A 20,370-nucleotide genomic window follows, 5' to 3' on the forward strand; every position below is an offset into this window, starting at 1 on the left:
TCTTTGTACTGAAGAGCAGTACTTCTATAACAAAATACTCCCTCCCCCGTCCCCCACAAGCGCGCGAACTTGCGCGTGCTCACATGCACATGCACACGCACACACAGGATTGTATGTTCAGCTGGCACAATATACACTGAAGCGCCAAAGAAACTGGTATAGGCATGCATATTCAAATACAGAGATATCTGAACAGGCAAAATATGGCGCTGCAGTCGGCAATGCCTATGTAAGATAACAAGTGTCTGGTGCAGTTGTTAAATCGGTTACTGCTGCTACAATGGCAGTTTATCAAGATTTAAGTGAGTTTGAATGTGGCGTTATAGTCAGCGCATGAGCAATGGGACACAGCATCTCAGAGGTAGCGATGAAGTGGGGATTTTCCCGTATGATCATTTCATGAGTGCCCCCTGAATATCATGAATCTGGTAAAACATAAAATCTCCAACATTTCTGTGGTCAGGAAAAGATCGAGCAAGAACAGGACCAAAGATGACTGAAGAGAACTGTTCAACATCACAGAAGTGCAACACTTCCACAAATTGTTGCGGATTTCAGTGCTGGGCCATCAACAAGTGTCGTGTGTGAACCATACAATGGAACTTCATCGATATGGTCTTTCGGAGCTGAAGGCCCACTTGTGTACCCTCGATGACTGCACGACACATAGCTTTACACCTCGCCTCAGCCTGTCAACAGTGACATTGGACTGATGATGACTGGGAAACATGTTGCCTGATCAGACAAGTCTCGTTTCAGATTGTATCGAGCAGACGGACGTGTACGGGTTTGGAGACAACAACAAACCCTGCAAGTCAGCAGGGGCAGTTCAAGCTGGTGGAGGCTCTGTAATGGGGCGGAGGCTTTATAATGGTGTGGGACATGTGCAGTTGGAGTGACATGGGCCCCCTGATATGTCTGGAATTTACTCTGACAGCTGACAAGTATTTAAGCATCCTGTCTGATCACCTGCATCCATTTATGTCCATTGTGCATTCTCACAGACTTGGGCAATTCCAGCAAGGCAATGCAACACCCCGCACATCCAGAATTGCTACAGAGTAGCTCCAGGAACACTCTTCTGAGTTTAAACACTTCTGCTGGACACCACACTCTACAGAAATGAACGTTATTGAGCATATCTGGGATGCCTTGCAACATGCTGTTCAGAAGGGATCTCCACCCCCTCATACCCTTATGGATTTATGGACAGCCCTGCAGGATTCATGGTGTCAATTCCCTACAGCACTCCAACTAGTAGATTCCATGCCATGTCGTGTTGTGGCACTCCTGTGTCCTCACAGGGCCCTTCATGATATTAGGCAGGGGTACCAATTTCTTTGGCTCTTCAGTGTAGCAGCACTAGTGTGTGAGTATGTGTGAGGGGCAGGAGGGTGAACACGACTTTATGCATGCTTTGGCTCATTAAAGGATCCATCTTTTCATTCTTTTTCTGTGCATGTCAGACGGTTCAATGCCTCCATTATTTGGTAAGTTCTCTCCTTCACTCTTAAATTATTTCCATTGAGCTAGAACTTTCCTCTTGATAAAGATACAATTATTTAATAGTGAAAGTGTGGCTGAAATAATTTACCTCAAATAATTTCTATCTGCTGTATATGAAATTATAATTTAAAAACTATATATGGAGGGATCAGATAAGTGTTCTTACTCTTATTGTTGGTGTGGTCTTCAGTTCATAGACTAGTTTGATGCAGTTCTCCTGCTATTACAGTTTTCTAAATAATCGGAAACAGTTAAGATCCTTTATACTAAAGTGGAACAAGACTTGTAAATCACTGCCATGTATTTCAGACTTTGAAAATTCATGACAACAGAGTAAAGTGTGATGCTAATGAAGTTTTGTTTTTAGAATGTTTAACAGTCATGTATCATTAGATTATGACTCTTTGATTACCAGGAAGGATGTTACTAAAATATTTTCACAAAGCAAGGAATACTGTACACATACCAGCATGTGAAATTGTTGCTGATCAGAAAATGGAAATGTCAGCCTGTGTACTAAGGTCAATTTGTCACCAAATTCCTGAAACAAAGAATTTCTTTATTGTGCACACAGAAAATGATAGCTACAGTCATTCACTGTTCTAACTAATATTTAGCATGTAAGATACACAAATCCAATAGATAAAGAAATTTTAACCTATAAAAATTGAGTTCTTCAGTTCATATCAAAATGTTTTCATGCTTTCACAGCAGACATCAGAAAACGTGAAGTCAGAACTGTTGCTCACAAAAGGGAATTGCAAATTATTACGTTTAAACCACATGTAACCTCAACATGTGTCAATTATATGTGAACTCTGAGACATTCAGAATGAAAAGTTAGTTCCAATCCAAAAGACATGGAAATGAATCTTTTCGACAAATTAAAACTATGAACAAGACAACTCAAAGATATCGCATACATTCTTTTTCACCATCAAAGTTTAACATAAACTTTGGCTAAACAATATAGCATTGCTGGTATCTCTATATCTGCTCTGCAAATATGATTGCAGTCAAAACATATGTTTTCCATTTCATATTTGCATGTTGTTGCTTCATGAGTAGTTTCCTAGAAACAACAAGAAAAATTACTAATTGCGGCCTAATGAAACACATGATTACACTTCTCTGTACAGATTTTAGTTGCACTGATATCTACAATTTGCTTTTCAGTAACAGCATGTATTACATACAATCCATCATTAAAAAGTATGCATGATTCTTACACATAGCAGGAATGATGCATTCAACTTAGACGGATAGTATTTTCAGAATACAGAAGCACATTACAAGAATTATATCTGATCTTAATTGCAGAACATCCAGCAGGAAGTTTTCAGTAACCTTGGCATTTTGCCAACTGTTTCACACACATGTACTCACTAATTTCCACAACTATTCCTCTTTGATCAAAATATAGTAAAGCATGCATATAACACTAAAAGCACTAAACCTCCACAAATACTTCAAGGGTGTAACATTAGTATAAAAAGGAATCAGGTAAGTAGGCACACATGTATTCAACAACCTCAAAGAGTATATTAAATAAACTATGGGTAATGTGGTGGAGTTTACAACTGAACAAAGACCTTTTTGTCGAGTAACCCCTTCTACTCCACTGAAGAGTATCTTCAAAGGATTTAGTAAAATTCATGTTTTAGTTTATTTAGTAATTAGTATTACAATACAATTATATTTCGTGTAATCTTATGCAATGTCACTTCATTTCTCTTAAATAAATCGTACAACCTTGACATATTTCAACATCTCCAAGATGTGGAATGTGACTAATGTAAGGTAATGTGCTGAGCAGATGGGAGTCCTATGACAGACTCCACAAATAACAATGCAAGAATTGGACAAATTATCTTTGAATGTCTTCAACAATACCTTAACAAGTGCACTTATTTCTAGCGGCTCTGGTACAATATCGGTAACTTCACGTATTTCTCCTTTCTTCTTTTTCTTCTTCTTTGTGTCACTGCCTAGATCTTCGATTTCATAATTGAGAGCTACAGTCTTGTAGCCATCTGAAATAAGCCACAATAACACTTTTAAAAAATTAAGACCAAAAGAACACAAGACGTAGATTATGTTGTTGATGTAATTTAAAATTACTCCTTTGCATTCCCAAGATGTTTTATTATTATTTCAGTTTTGCATATTGACATGTCACATCTAAACTTTATTTTGCACTACCTTCTGCTTTGTCACACTTTAGTATGATGTTTCTGCCATTCTTTCACCTGCTTTTTTTAAAGAGGATTTTCAGCCCCAGAGCTTAATAGTAGTTTGTACACTTTTACAAGATCTGTCCAGAAAGTACATGCCACTTCGTTCTACCACCACCATAGCATTAGTGTCACAGTTTTGCCAGCTGAAAATTTATCATCAACGTGTGGAGATTTATGGTAAAAATTTAATGACTGATGGTGAAAACATGGGCAAGACAATTCAATGATCAATGAACCAATGTTCATGATGAAGCACAGAGTGGCCAGCCTTCTGTTGTCAATGATGGTTTGGTTGAGAAAATGAATAAGAAAATACATGAAAAACAGACTTTTCACAATAAGAATACTCGTGATGACTTTCCACAAATTTCAGAAACTCTTTTTCTTAAAATTGTCACAAATCACTTAAATTTTTACGAATTGTGTCCCTGTTGGTTTACAAAAATGCTTACAGATGTTCACAAAATGAAGCGACTTGGGAGTGCCTTAACATTTCTTACCCGAGACAGTGATAAGGGAGACAAGTTCTTAAGCAAAACTTGGGTTTGTCATGTCATTCCATAATCAAAACAACAGTCGAGGGAATGGTTGCTAAAACAAATCAACAATTAGTTGTGATTTGTTTATCTCAATACAGCAGTATATGCAAGCTGGTTTTGTTAGGACTTACACAATATATAGAATCAAATCTCGAACTTTATTGTGTATATGGAAGGACAGGGGGGGTGGGGGGGGGGGGGGCAGGGGGCGGGGGGTCATAGAGCTTTTGTATCATTTCCAAATTCTCGTAAGTAAATGAAGGCATTTTCTTAATCTATTACAATAACAACTACAACAGTGAGAAAATTATCGAGACTGTGAAGCCTGGAAGCTATGCTGCAAAAAAGAATTTTTTTTATTTATGTTAAAAAGACACAGATGTAACTTGCGGACATTGGGAGAGGTGGACTGTAGCACCACAGCTCTCCTTACCCTTCCCCCGTATTTGCCTCTGTGCATATGCCATGATCTGACTATAAGGAAAGGACAACAGAGAGGCGTTTCCATCAGTTAGCACATGGTTTTGAGGTACTATGAGAAGTACAGTCATGTCACAACTATTGTTGAATTTTTAAACTGATTTAACATGAGTTCATGGAGAGACAGTGTATTTTGTATTAACTACATGAAACACTTTTTCCCTGGTTCACAAAACTTTATTATCTTCGTATGACTTTGGTTTCGGATTGTAAGCCCACTTTCCAGTACAAAACTGTTCCCAAAGATGTCAACTAAGTGAAGATAAACACATCACTTCTCAGACTATTGCTTTTCAAGGTAAACTGTAAAAGTTATCTCTACTGACCATTTGTCAGAGTTACATTTGCATTTTAAAGCCTTATGACATCCATTGGAATAATATTTACTGTCATTAAGACTAAACATACAATACAATGGAGTTATTAGCACAGGGATAATTAAACTGAGTATGCTCATTCAGTAGTAAATGTGGGGATGCACTTATCTTTTTTTTCTTTCTAAGTGAGTGAGCTTCCCCTCTACATCTGTTACATAATTGTCTTCATGATTTGAGCAATGTGCAGCAAAGGATCTAGTGTCTTTGACATTCAGCTTCAATTATGTTCTCTGAATTATGCAATTTGCCTTTCATAGGTAAAATTTCTGTCCCACAGACACAGGTAGATGTTTCTTCAGTTCAAAAGAGAAACACCTTGTCATCAAGTGAGATGTATAAGATCATATGCCAGGAGTGGCAAACCTGTTATAGAAGTCAGACTGAGTGGTCAATCTCTACTAGGCTCAAAGAACACAATACACAATGGAGATTAAAGAAGGCAGATTCATCCTTTTCTGAACACTGCTTACACCATGATTACAAATATGTAATTTATGTAATTGATGTACAAGTCACACAAAGGGAAAGGGTGCAAAGCACACTCAACGAGAAATATCAGAAATTAAAAACAGGTATGTTCATCCTCACATTTACTACTGAATCAGTAGACTCAGCTCAATTATTTACCCCTTTTAGATTATGTTGCACCTTCTATGTAGGAGTGGAACCTTGGTGCCTTGATTCATAAACAGGTAATCACGCAAATATGGGGTTTTGTGTTCTTAGTGTTATTGCAATGTATGTTTAGTTGTAGTTGGAATAATATTACCCTAATGGATGTCATAAGATATTACTATACAAATGTAACTGTGTCAAAATAGCCAACAGAGAGTGTGATGACATGTTCACTTAACCAGCACCACATCACTTTCAGTGTTCACATTTGATGCCATTGGTGAGAGAACGAAATGAGAGCTCCTACTTTCCTTGCTGCCAGCATCACTGCAGAACAAGTGGGGACAGCTGCATGTTAGCAGCATGGCCCGCAGTCTCTTCCATCATTCACGCTCCATGAAGGTTGCACTTTAAGGTTAGAACTGTTAATCGATTGTTATGACAGATTTGCTTGTTACTGGATTTGGCCTTTTCCAGTTGTTTCTGTCCACCTGTCTGTGTCACCGCCAGTGTTTGAACATAACAATTATATTTACTGAGTGCTTTTATTTGCAGTAAAACTGTAGATTTCTACAGCTTTTGGCAAGATCAATCTGTTTCCTTTTTTGTTCTGCAAGCACAATGGATCTGGTGTTGATTCCGTTGTTACAACAGCAGCAGCAGCAGCTCGAAATGCAACAACAGCAATCAGACTTCTTCATAAGTTGTTTATGACTTCACAGGGTACTGTGATCTTCTGCACACACTCGTGGCACACCAACCTGCACTCCCAGATTTTCCACTGTTCCAAGAGATGAAGGAAGAGGGGGACATGTACTTACTGTGGTTGCAGTAGAATTATGCAGCATTTCTGGTAGTGGACCTGACTTTATAAAAATGCTTTTTCTTGTCTTGGATCGAGCCCAAAATGTTCATTTTCTTCTGAAACTTTTTCTGTTAAAGGACCCTGTAACATTGTCATTTTCTCAAATGCACAAGTTTCTCAATGACTATTATCTTAAGCAAAACCATGCTGTGATTTCCTACAGAGATGTTCACCAACGACAGAAACCTGGTCAATCGTGTCAGGTATGGGTAGCCGACCTCCGAGAGCTAAGTCAGAAATGAAAGTTTATCTGTGCTCATTGTCATCAGTTCTATGCAAGCTCTCTGATTCACAATGTTGCTGTCTATTCGGCTCTGGACAGAGAGGTGCCTCAGGAGGCATTGCATTTGAAGATGCCACAGTCAAGGAGGTCCTGACTATCATTCAGTGTCACAGGCTGTGACTGAACAGCTTTAGGATGTAGTGGGAGTAGTGGTGGGGCATTGGGATCTGTAGCAATGGTATAATCCACTGACACTCTCTTCATTTTCTTCATGGTCACATCATTCACCCTTCGAATATGGCTCTTTCCACCACAGTTCCCCATCATGTCTTGATTGCTTCCAAGCACACACCCATAGTCACATAAATGTGCACACTGCACAGCCTGCCATAAATAAGGCCATGCGGTGTCTCTGTCATGACTACCTGTGTGGCCAGTCCTTGGATGCAAATTTCCTAGAGGTTCATAGTGTAATGCAGATGCTCAGCCAGGAGGCCTCAGCATTTCCAGCAAGATTTAAATTAAACTGCAATTTCAGCAATAGCCATTCCATTTCCAGATTGATACCAAGGCCTGTGTGTATCTCATCAATCTTGAAAACTACCACTGCTGGGGTCACCCTTCTCTTTCCTCCACCAACTGCCATTTGGTTGGTCATGGTGATCAGCCAATTTCTATTCATGGCCACTTCAAAATGTGTGTTAAGTATCAGCATTTCAAAAGGGGGCAGTCACATTTTTGCCTGTCAAAAGTGCGACACCACAAACATTTTTGGTCGCAATGTGTTCAAAGCACTTTGTTTTCAAATTCAGGATGCAGCGCATCTCCTATCTGACTCCCTCTCATTCCAGGCATTACAACAACCACCACCATGAGTTTGGTCATCTTTTTCACTGTGATTTTGTGCTGCAAAAGACTATAAGGAGCACATCACCCTTAAACCAATGGTCGTTCCCAAATTTTGTAAGCTTGGCAAATTCCATTTGCTCTGCCACTGGCAGTTAAGAAGGAATTGGTCAGGTAGTATGATCCGGCTATCACTGAACCTATTCCCTCCAGCCAGTGGGCTATGCCTCTGGTAGTTATCTGAAAGTCTACAGTGCATTAATTTCTGCAGGGATTTTAAGTCCACCACTAACATCTGTAGATGATAAAAAACCCATTCTCTGTCTGGGAGAAATACTCAAACAACTGGTGGGCAACGAGTGTTTCCTAAAATTTACTCAGCAGAACTGTACCTGCAGCTTCAGCTGGGGTCTCCATCTCAACAAATTGTAGCCATTAACAATCCCTTTGGGTTGTACCATTTTATGCACCTGCTGTTCGACATTGTAAGCACTCCCACCATTTTTTTGAGATTTTTAGACCAGTTAATGTGAGGTTTTCCATGATGTGCAAACTATCTTGTTGATATCAGTGTCACAGATTCCTCATGGCAGGAACATCTAGTTAACCTCTACATTCCCTTCACTAAATTGCAAAGGCGAAGTGCAATCTGAGAAAATTAAAGATTTTTAGACAGAAATTATATATTTGAGACATCTTCTTTTGAAGAACAGTGTGAAACCTACAAAGCACTACATAGGAACAGCAGAACATAAAGAAAGTTTGTTAATTTCAGGACAGAATAATATATTATTCAAAATTTCTCACTAATAAGGCAGACATAATTATCGGTTGAACAAGTTGTGAAAAAATGATGTTCCTTTCATTTTGTTAGCAGCCTGTGATAGAGCATTCACCCACACAAAGTCGCTGCCATGACTTGGCACCTTTACACCAGGTTGACACTCATCCCAGCAACGAATACTTGCCAATAAAGGGTGAAGTGGCATTAGCTCACAAATACTGATGGCTCTGAGCAATTTCTTGAGTGTGCCTCCAAAACACTGAGAGCCACTGTACACAATTATTCTCACACCAACCATAGGCCATCTGTGGCACTGTCTGGGCCCCCTTCACGACTTTCCGACAGGATCATGCAACATCTCCAGCGTTGGGCTTTGTTTCTGAGTGAGTGCATAGCACTATGAGAGATCCATAGCACAGTATGCTGCGCTGACACACCTACTCATGGGATCTGACCCAGCCATCACCAAAGCTGAAATTGTCAATCTCTATATCAATGCTCACTTACAGCACACAGTGCATATACTTCTAATGATGGTCCATTGCACTGTGCAGGCCACTCAGCAAGATCCTGAGCTGCAACAGATGGTCGATTTCATGTGCAATGGTTGTCCCATGTGCCTGCCTGCAAATGAGCCAGGTCTGTTCTGTACTTATTTTCTCCTCTGTCATCGGCTGGCAGTAGTCAACAACACTCTCCTCCTTGGCACCAATTTGGATGAACCGCAGGTCATCAAGCTTTCAGTCCTGCAGGGTCGTATCCTTGTTCTCTTACACCATGGCCACTAGGTCATGACCCAGATGAAGGTTCTCGTACTGCATTTTGTCTATTGGTCTGGCATCAACTGAGCTATTGAGAGGATCATCTGCGAGAACAAATAGTGTGCTGAACAGCAGGTGGCGCCACCACGAACTTTTCCTCTATGGTCCACACAACATCAGCAGTGGAACCAAATTCACGTTGGCTTTGCGAGACCCTTCTGTCACCACGTGGTTGATGGTGGTCGATACATTGTCCAATTATCCATACACTGTGCAGATTTGTTTCTCCACCATGATAGCTACAGTGTAGGGTCTCACCCACGTCTTTGTGACTGAAAGGTTGCCCCAGATGACTGTGTCTCAAATAGCCACAGTTCACATCAGCATTGTTTCAAGATTTCTGTGCCAGAAATGGTATTGCATGTCCACACCACTTCATGCACAATCAAACGATGAGGCAGAGAGTATTGTGTGCACCTTTAAATGCAGTTAAATAAAGTGCTTGGCAGATTCGTCAGTAGACCCAGTAATGACTCTGTTTGTCAGCACCTACAAGACCGCACTGCTGCGTGGCAAAAGCCCTGGACAATGCAGTCCCATGCCGATGTGCACTTATGCCTTTCACAATAGACCCCAGGCAGCCTCAATTGGCAGCCTGGAAGGTCGATGGTGCGAGTGAGGTGCAGCAGCGAAGTTCACTTTGGACACCAGTAGCGAGTCACTCTCCCACCATCAGATCCAGCAGTGCCTTTGGTTTTGTTTTGTTTTAGGACGTAAAAACAACTAGGGTCAGATGAGGCCATGTCAGAACCACAAAACACAAAGAAAACCAGGAGTTAAAAAAGACTACACACGAACACCAATTGACGGAAGGAAAGACAGCTATAAACAGTGACTGGAGAAAGGTCCATCAAATATGCCACAAAGATTAAATGTCCTTCGCCACATTGTTACTACAAATAAAAAGTAAAACGTGGTTGACAACCCGTTTGTCGTTCACTCAAACAGCCAATAATCAGACGGCAAACATAAATGTGAACACAAGTGGTTAAAAAAAGCTGTTTTTGTCAGGAAATGGCAAACCGTCAGAGGTAGAGGGTAATGAGCACATAATGTAGAGGGGGCACCAGTTAAGAAATGGGGATGGCTACAAAGACAGTGCCCGATACGCAACCTAGCTAAAATGGACCTTGCAGTGAGAGGGCGCAAGAGGAAGTTGTCCAAGCTGATGTTAAGAGGTTTAATAGCCTGGAGCTTGTTCCCATGAATGGAGGACGAGTGGTGATGCCAAGGTGACACTATCTGTTGACAGTGGCAACACAGAAATCATTGGAAGGAATGGAAGAACTAGCAGGCCGAGGACTGCAGTATTGGGAACAGTGCCAGCAGCCTCGTTTCCCATCAGACTGTCATGAACAAGAACCCACATAAACATCATAACGGCTCCTTCGAAAGTGAGCAAGCAACAGCTCTCCTGGATGCATTGCACTGATGGATGAACAACATACAGTACACTGAGGCTCTGAAGGCCACTGAGAGAGGGTTGTTTGGGGAGGGAACCAGAAAGCAAGGTCATCGGTCTCATCGGATTAGGAAAGGATGGGGAAGGAAGTCGGCCGTGCCCTTTCAGAGGAACCATCCCGGCATTTGCCTGGAGTGATTTAGGAAAATCATGGAAAACCTAAATCAAGATGGTCGGACGCGGGATTGAACCGTCATCCTCCCAAACGCGAGTCCAGTGTCTAACCACTGCGCCACCTCGCTCGGTGCCACTGAGAGAGCCAGAGCAGATAACGCAAGCGAAAAGCCTGGGTCACCGGATGTACTGTGTGGCCTGATACAGGTTGAAGAGCTCTGCTGTAAATACTGAGCAGTGGTCTGGAAGCCGATATCGAAAAACGTTGGTACCAATGACGAAGGCACACCAGACACCACAATCAGCCTGACAGCCATCAGTGTACACAAAGATACTACAGCAAAGTTCCATGCAAAGGTTGAGGAACTTATGGCAATAGAGTGAGGCTGGAGTTGTGTTTTTAGGAAGCAAATGAAGTCCAAGGTGAACATGGGCCACTGCACAGAGCCAAGGTGGTGCAGTGGTTAGTAAATTGTGAGACTTGAGAATGGGCATATGATTAGTAAAACTGAATAGTTAAAATTTCTAGGTGTTCAGATTGTAAGCTGTCATGGAAAACCCACATTCAGGATCATGTTCAAAGTAATGCTGCCATTTTTACTATTCAAACGATATCAGAAGTGAGTGATCGTTCAACGCGAAAATTAGTCTATTTTGCTTATTTTCATTTGCTTATGTCATATGGTATTATATTTTGGGGTAACTCTTCCCATTCTGTAAGGATATTTTTGGCTCAGAAACAGGCGGTTCAGGGAATAGGTGGTGTAAGTTCACGAACCTATTGTCAACCCCTGTTCACGAGTCTGGGTATTTTGACATTGTCCTCTCAATATATAAACTCCTTACTCTCATTTCTTGTTAACAATATTAGCTTATTCCAAAGAATATTCAGCTTTCACTCAGTTAATACTCAGCAGAAATCAAACCTGCATTTGAATTGCACTTCCTTAACTCTTGTGCAGAAAGGTGTGGGAGTATACTGCTGCATCCATTTTCAATAAGCTACCACTAGAATTCATAAATATTAGCAGCAATCCATGTGCTTTCAAATTGAAACAGAAGAGTTTCCTCATGCATCATTTCTTCTATTCTGTCGAGGAGTTGCTTGAAAAATTAAGGTGATTCTTGTTGTATTGTTGATTGCATTTACGTAAACTTATGGCTTAACTTTTCACAGGTTCATAAACGTTTTATTTTTATCTGTTATTACTTTTATCTTGTAATTTCATGTACTGACACATTCCATAGTCTTGGAGATTTGCTCCTCAATTTGGTCCTACGGAACTTGATGTGTAAATAAAATAAAGAAAGAATGAAATGGTTGGTGGTGCACGCCGGTGACACAGAGGACGGCTGGGCAAGGGTATCAGGTGGCAACACTGTCAAAGAGGATCTCCGAGTCAGTGAAGGAAAAGACCGTTTGCCTTTGTTGAACTTCTTTGAGCCTTTCCAGTTGGCGGAGGAAGACTCAGATGTTTGTTGGCTGGAGGGACGTAGAAAGTCTTTGCGGGAGTATTTCTTCTGTCCTTTCCAGCCTACCGGTTGTGAAGCAGGTGACTTCACCCCGTGAGGTGAAAGTTTGTGGCTTGTTGCACAGTTGGAGGGGGAGACCGGGATGCTACCACGACACTGGGTGATTTCACAACTGCAGTGCTAAATTTGAGGTCGCACGTCTGCGTGGCCATGTCATTTGTGGAGCAATATGCAGCAAGCAATAACAGTACTGTAGGCACCAGATGGTAAAATGCAGGGTTTGAGATCAGCCAACAAAATGTGACTGACTGGGTAAGGTACTTTTTGCTTCACCCAGATCTCTTGTATATCCTGCTCATCCAGATACACAGGACAATCTCAGGAGGCGGCAGCACAGTCGCTGTTGCAGTTGATACAGCGGGGAGGAGGAGGCAGACAATCACCCTCATGACACTAGTAGCGGTGCATTGGTTTCGGAAGTTACGGTCATACTGCAATAACTTCATGGCTTGCTTTGATCTTTAATGGAAGCACTACTCTATGAAAAGTGAGAAAAAGAGGGCATGTCAGCATTAAGGATGCATCTACTTTTTTCATCACCCGATGGACTGCAATGGCACTCAATGGACTGCAATGGCACCCTGATCAGAGAGGTACATTTGGATTTCTGCCTCAGTCAGACCACCAAGCAGCCTAGTGTAAATAACACCACGGGAAGAATTCAGCGTGCAATGGGCCTTGACACTAACAGAATAGCTGCGGATGTGGAAAGCTGCAAGTAGTTGTGCTTGAGAATCAGACGTAGTCTCCAAGAGCAAAGTGCCATTTCATTAATGACAGCAGGATTTCACAGGGCCAGCCATTGCATCAACACCTTTCTGTATAATAACAGATTTATCGTAGCAAAGAATTGACTGTCTTCAGTGTGTGAAAGCACAAGGAACCATGGTGCAGCTGGGAGGGTCTTCGAATAGTTAGCTTCCTTCCGGTTACGTTTGGTAGACACTGATGGTGAAAAAGATGATTGGCTCATTGTGAGAAAATCCCCTGCGACTGCTAGCATCTCCAATGGTACACTCCTTCCAACTGGTGGTCACCTTCATAAGGATGCTCAACCACCTTAGTGATTGTTCGCACCTCAGGTCACACATCCCAAACACCTGACAAAGGGAAGAATCGGCAATTTAGGAAGGTAGCAGCTCAGGCAATCACCCCTCTCTCAGCCTGGCCTTTACCAGGGGATACGTGCGAATCCTACCTGTCAACCCAGGGCTGGGAATTACGTGTTACTCAGTCACCTGCTACACGTCAGACACAGGGGCTGCCCTTCAGGAGCGACCAGGGAGGAAGAAGAAAAAGAGGAACCTCAAACGCCAATGCAGAGTAAGAATAGGAAAGGGGAAGGAAAAAAAGAAAGAAGGAACGAAAGACAGTGGAGAGACTGTTCTGATATTGGCGACTGAATATGCAGAACACACTTCCATAAACATCCCAGACAGGTTCCCCAAGGGAGGGGAAAGGGAATAGCAAAGGCTAGACATGCAGCACGGAAGGGAAAAGATGCTGCAAAGACTGGAGCCCCATGGTAGCCAAGCACAAAACCATCACAGAGCAGTGAACCCTCTGAGGGCAGTGCCCTCGGTGGGCACTAACCCATCACACCCACAGCCACAGCAGACGCTGGTGGGCAGTCCACTCATAAGCATCTCTTCATTCCAGGAGCCAGGTGGTATGAGGTGCCATCATTTGAGGAGCTGTAGGGTTGATCTCAAGATGTGGCCACCAGCCACATTGAGCCTACTCTCAACTTTCAATGGTAGTGCATCTGTGGTGTAAGCCCTATCTGTTTGGCCTCCCACTTTTTTCCACTGATAACTGTGGTGCCAGTTCTCCTAAGGGTGGAGAGTTGTGACAGTGTGTCCACATACACAATAACCATTACATGAAATTAGAGCATCTGCTTCACTAATTCCTAGCACTACCGTTGGCTGAGTGGGGACAACTGCAAGCCAGCAATGTGGCCTGGACTCTCTTGCATCATTCGCATTCTTTGAATGCTGTACTTGTCGATTATGACTGCTCAGTGATTGTTATGATAGACTTGCCTGTTACTAGACTGCTTCTGCCCATGTGTCTGCATAGTCACCGGTGCTCATTCATGACAGTTGCATTTACTGTGTATTTTCTTATTTGTATTTAAACTGTACATATTACAGAGATAACTTTTATGGTTTAAAACTAGAAGTGATAAATTAAGAAGTTGACAGGTTTTTATCTTTGTTTGTTACCAGCTTTGGTAACATTTTTGTACTGTAAAATGGATTTAAAACCAGAAATCTAGGTTATACAAAACAATAAAGTTTTATGAAACAAGGAAAGAAGTGTTTTGTTCAGTTAATTAATATTAATGATTAATTTTTAGAAGAATTCTAGTGCTCATTTTTATCTCAGCATAAAACTACACCATTCCAGTAGTACACTCACTGTCTACCAGAGGAAATATGCATCTGACTGTTTATTGCTTAGATTCACGTTGTTTGCCATATTTAAGAGGTAACAGGTTCCAGCTACCAGAATTGGGGAGAGGTGCCTCAAGATATTGTGGGAGTATGAAATACGGTGGCTTACGGAGTGTGTATGTAGATGTATATGTACCACACTGGAGTGCACACTCGCCAGTTATGAGAGAAACAGAAATCACACAGCCAAAAACAACAAAAATTCACTCATAATTATCTATTCTGCAGGAATGCAACAACTTCAGATGAATTTACTTCCTATGTACAGCTTATAAGATACTGCTGCTGTTAGGATAGCTAACACCATAGTTGAGGATATATTTGAATTCCAAAAAGCAAGGTTTACAGAAGGAAAAGTCAAACATTGAGCAACTGCATATAATGAGGCAAGTGTTATCAATGAGCCGGGAATTTTGCACAGATATTCACTGCCTTTTTGTGGACTTCCAAAAAGCACGCAAGCAATATAGCAAAAGCTGAAAAAGGTGCAAGTTCCAAGATAACTAATGAAACTAGCACAAGCTTGTGTTCAAGAGACAACATGCATACTGAAAGTGAATGAAAAGCTGTTTGAGAAGTTCAACCTACGTGAATCATGTAATATTAATAGCACAGAATGAGCAAGATCTGGTTCAGATGGTAAGAGTGTTCATGGAAGAGGCAATGAGAGCAGACATGAAGATGAATATGGATAAGATTCAATACCTCACAGCAAGCAGAGAAAACAATAACAAAGCTTCAGATGTGGATGATAAAGTCTCTTAAAGTGTGAAAGAGTTCTAATCTCTTGGGCAATACAAAGTTGAAGGAATAAGACAGACCAGGAAATAATGGTAAGAACTCAACCATTAAGTAGGTCAATATTTACACTCAGAAAGTTATTGAAGTCTTTGATTACACTGAGGTCCACAAAGATTAGGATGCACAGGACTGTAATACGACCTGTGGTCCTAAATGCAGGAGAGACCTGGACTCCGACCCAGAACAAAGAATAACAATTGTTGATATCTGAGATTGCTGCTCAGACATATATTTTTGGACCAGTAAAGGATACAGACAACCAGAGAAAAAGCAAAAACAGTGACCTACAGGAGTTGTATAAATCACTGGATATTGTTGCAGTGATTACTGAGAGGAGACTGAAATGATAGGGCCACATAATTCAGCGAGAAGGCCAAATCACCAGGCAGATGGTGGAAGAGAAAATCAAAGGTAACAGACCAGGGCAAGATAGATTGATAGGATTACACAGGATATGAGTATGATGGGACTAGCTGTAGAAGAATACATGACCGAAGAAATGGAAAAGACTGATTGGCAAGACCAAAGACTGACTGCAGTTTGTGTGGCCACCATAGTAAATAAGTAAATTACCTATTCTCCATCAAAATATGCTGTCTATTAAAAATAAAGTACACTAGCCTGAAACTGAATAATAGTCTCTGAACAGCATAGTAGTATATATTAGGCAGCACTGAAGCAAGAGACACTGAAATACTGTACACAGTCTTGTCCTTCTATGAAACAGCAAGATGCTACTGCAAGACTAAGTTGAAAGGTGAGGGATCGTGTATTTACATCAAAAGCGGCACATATTTTAATGCTAAAGAAATTCTGATAGCAATTTGTGCTGATAAACATTTTGCGCTATCAGCCGTTCAATTAATGAGCTAGGCATCCTTAAAAAGTTAATCATTTTGTGTGTGTACATTCACCTAGTGGTAATATGAACACTTTCTGCAACAACTTAACTTAAATCTTGGAAATGAATATCAATATCAGCATTGAGGGTGAAATTAGTTATAAGTTCCTAAACATTCTAAACATTTTTGGAATGGTATGAATACAGTATCATAAAGTTCAGCATCAACCTTATACCATGTAATTACAGGTATTGATGGAGGAAAAGTGTATAGTTTTTATAAAAGATCTTGGTCTCTCTGCTCATTACTGTCAGATAATACAGCTCAAGAGAAGCTTGGTAAAACCTGCAAAATTGCAGTCTTTGAATGGATCTTCACAAAATAAAAATTGCAAGGGCATACTGCCCTCCAAATCTCTGAACACGGTACACTCACCAGTCAACATTAGTGTGACACTGTACTCCTTCCCATGTGCACAGGCAAGAGTGTATTTGGCCCCAACTTCATTTTTATGGAAGACAATGTCTGATCACATTGAACTGTGCAGGTGGAGACGTTCTTAGAAGAAGAGGATATTCAACAAACGGACTGGCCTGCCCATCCCCCAGACTTAAATCTCATTGAGCACTTGTGGGACACGTTGGGGAGACATAATATTGCAGCATGTCCACAAACAAAGACAAACATTCAGCAGTACTCAACTCCACTGGTGTAGGAATTAAACACCCTACCACAATCTCGTAGTAAGCATGTCGCAGAGCACGCGCTGCTATCCATCATGATGACACATCCTATCTCATCTTTTGTAGAATTCAGGGGCCCATAATAAATTGTGGAAACTTCAGTATAATTATTGCCTCTGAATAGAAGTGTCATTTCCATTCATCTCATAGCGTATTCCATCAGTTACCTTCTGTTCTATACCATAGCAGTTTTTTCTATGTATGGTCCAAGTTTCACCAAGCTATGTTACCTGACAGTGACGCATCATGCAGAAGGTACTTGCATCGTTATACATTTAGCAAAAATTAACCCTTTAGTTACATCTGAATTCTGAGGATACTTGTAATTCTGCTAGCAACTGATTGTAGTTTTGAGAAAAAAAGACTATCACTGGCAACTGCCAGATTCTCCGCTGTTGTATATCAAGCAACTCTAGAGAGGACATTAAATGCATTTGTGGTATTGAACCATGCAACAGGATCTTTGGCTCCACCATATGATGTGGTTGCTGTACTGAACAACACAAATGAGAGACAGATTGAACTTCATACTTTCAATGTGTTCCGAGTCAACTAATTCCAAGGAACAAAATACTAGCAGGTAGTTTTTCGACATTCCCACATGTCACATCCACCCCTGGTTGTGGTAGGACCATCTTACTCCCACAGAGTTTTTATGCAAATAATGTCCTGTGTATACACAAAATTTGGGGAAACTGGTTCAGACATTCCTGAGTTATGGTTTTATGTTATGCCTTTTCACTCCAAACCCTCAGCATAGGAAGCTATAGAGGTGCTACCGTCATAGTAAATTTTTCCCAACAGTAAGTGAAACTGGTAGAAATTCCTTCACATATTACACAGTTATGCCGATATGTCACTGTCTTGCCACCCCCTACAGTCAAATCTTGTACTGAAACATCACTGTGACTGTCACCAGTAAGTCTATGAACCCCAAAAATTATGGATTCAATACTAACATCAGTCACCATTGAATCATAGCTTCTTACAATAATACATGTATTACAGACATCTCCTCCTCCCCCATCTCTCTATCACCACTTTCCCCTCTAAACGACCATCTCCCTGCTGTCTACAAGCATATTCACTTCATCCCTCTCTATGACCATGTTCATACCCCACCCCCTTTCTGTCCATCTCCACTTCCACCCTCTCTCTCTGTCAATTTCCTCTTTCCCCGTTTCTCTGTCCACCTCCTTCCCTCCTCCCACTCACTGTCCATCTCGTCTTCGATCCTCTCTCTCACTGTCATTTTTCTCTATGCCCCCCTTCTCTCTGTCCATCTCCTCCTCTAGCGAAAAACCAATTCTTGAATACAGCAAGAAGGTTCAAGCAGATGTAGGCTGCATTAGTTATGTAGAAATGAAGGTGCTTGCAGAAGACAGACTACTGAGGAGACCTGCGTCAAACAAGTCTTCGGGCTGAAGACCACCACAAGGACAAGAAAAACACATTCATTTTTGCTCCTCCTACATCTACTACCATACTCTGTAAACCACAGTAAATTGCATGACAGGAAATACATCCCTTGGTTCCAGTTATTATGACCTTCTCCTGATGAAATTGCCAAGATACTCTTTTAACCACAAAACATACAACTATTACGTGAGATTTACAATGAAAACAGTTTTGCTGAGTACTGTATTTTCATCATGCCTGAAATAATAAACCTCTGAAACCGACACAAATGGACGTTCAGAATTTCATTATAGTATACAGTTTCTAATTACGACTTTCATACATATGAATTATTAATTACGTTAAAGTAATACAGTAGAGTCTTAATGCGAAATCGTTATTGCACACTTTTGAAACTTGTGATTCATTCGGTATTTGACTGTTTCCTTGTGGTTTTGCTAGAAGCAACACTCTGCTTCTGCATTAGAGAAAAGAAGACACACTGAAACTATGTCTAGACCTTAAGCCCAAGCAATTCTCTGCAGTAGGAAATACCGATGGCCTCCTGCTAATTTGATTTAGCCAGCTGTGTATAGCTATAATGCACGATGTGTTTTCGCTAAACCCATACTGAAACAGGACTTTTTTTCTATTTAGCAGAACTGACTGTTACATATGTACTATAAAGTCAGCTAACGCCAACATTCTTTTGGTTTATTATTATCATTATTCTCGTTTGGGCCCTACTAGAACTCGCGCTAGGTACAGCAATGGGCATCTCGGGTTTTGTTTTAGCCAAGCTAAGACAGGACTAACCTGTTCTCCTTAGGAAACGGGATGAGTATTCTGTTTCAAGCAACCGTCTAAAAAAAGTACGTCAAATTACAAACACAGTATTGTCTGAAACAGATTATCAACTGGACAACATTTGTTTACATGTTATAATTTATAAGAAGTAAACTTACAAGTCACAAGTGTATCGCAGATGTCACGTAATCTTGTCACCTCTTGTTCGTTTATGGCGATATTTAAATCATAGAATGCTTTGTAGTTGTTCATTTTTGTCTTCTTTATTCACGGCTGTATATTCACCAAGCACATGTGACACATGGTGACTGTATACAAACAAAATTTCGCTCCCAAACGGTGTTGCCAACACTACGCACAAAGATCTCGCTGCTCTATGCAACACAGCCTATGCAAGTCATGATATCATCACTTGTAACTATTTCTTAGCCAAATAGCAGATAAACATATTTTGCCGCTATCACGCTTATATATAGAGATTACTGTTCCCTGTACAGTACATTCTATTTCCTCACGGCTGTGATGACACGCTACACTCTACAGTCTTGTTCATGGCGGTAGATTGTTGAACTAGTGCGTCTTGCGTCTAGGATGAATTGCTTGTAATTGGAAATTGAAAATACAGGGTGGGGCAAATAAGAGTGGCACTGAGAACAGAGTTCCAGGGTGCAGAGAAACACAGCAAAGGATCCTGGTCAGCAAGATGCTGGTTTTTGTACCATGGGCCACAGCACCTGTTGTACGTTGGTCCATGGCCCAAGGTACAACATGATGTTTTAAATATTTTTGTTTCGATCTCCTATTTGTTTACTTTATTTATAGGAAAATGCCACCAATAAAACTCGAAAAACCAGGAAAAAGGTGGACAGTGATGCACTCTCTCAAGCTGTAAAGTATGTTTTATCCAATAAAACTAAG

The 20,370-nt window shown here is 41.0% G+C and overlaps 1 protein-coding gene across 2 annotated transcripts in view; it reads right to left on the minus strand.

Annotated features, from left to right (window-relative positions):
- LOC126457233 (ribonuclease P protein subunit p30) overlaps nt 1–19,799 on the minus strand; it is a 78,463-nt gene extending 58,664 nt beyond the window's left edge. The window contains exons 1-3 of one of the 2 annotated variants that reach the window (XM_050093363.1): nt 19,611–19,799; nt 3,400–3,539; nt 1,973–2,047 (exon numbers count right to left, since the gene is read on the minus strand). In XM_050093363.1, coding sequence (XP_049949320.1) covers nt 1,973–2,047; nt 3,400–3,539; nt 19,611–19,704 — 309 coding nt within the window. In that variant the 5' untranslated portion in view covers nt 19,705–19,799. The remainder of the gene's footprint in view (nt 1–1,972; nt 2,048–3,399; nt 3,540–19,610) is intronic. The other variant, XM_050093362.1, reaches the window with a different exon arrangement.
- Nucleotides 19,800–20,370: the final 571 nt, after the last annotated feature.

This window comes from Schistocerca serialis, chromosome 2, assembly GCF_023864345.2.
Source record: "Schistocerca serialis cubense isolate TAMUIC-IGC-003099 chromosome 2, iqSchSeri2.2, whole genome shotgun sequence".
Lineage (NCBI taxonomy): Eukaryota > Metazoa > Arthropoda > Insecta > Orthoptera > Acrididae > Schistocerca > Schistocerca serialis.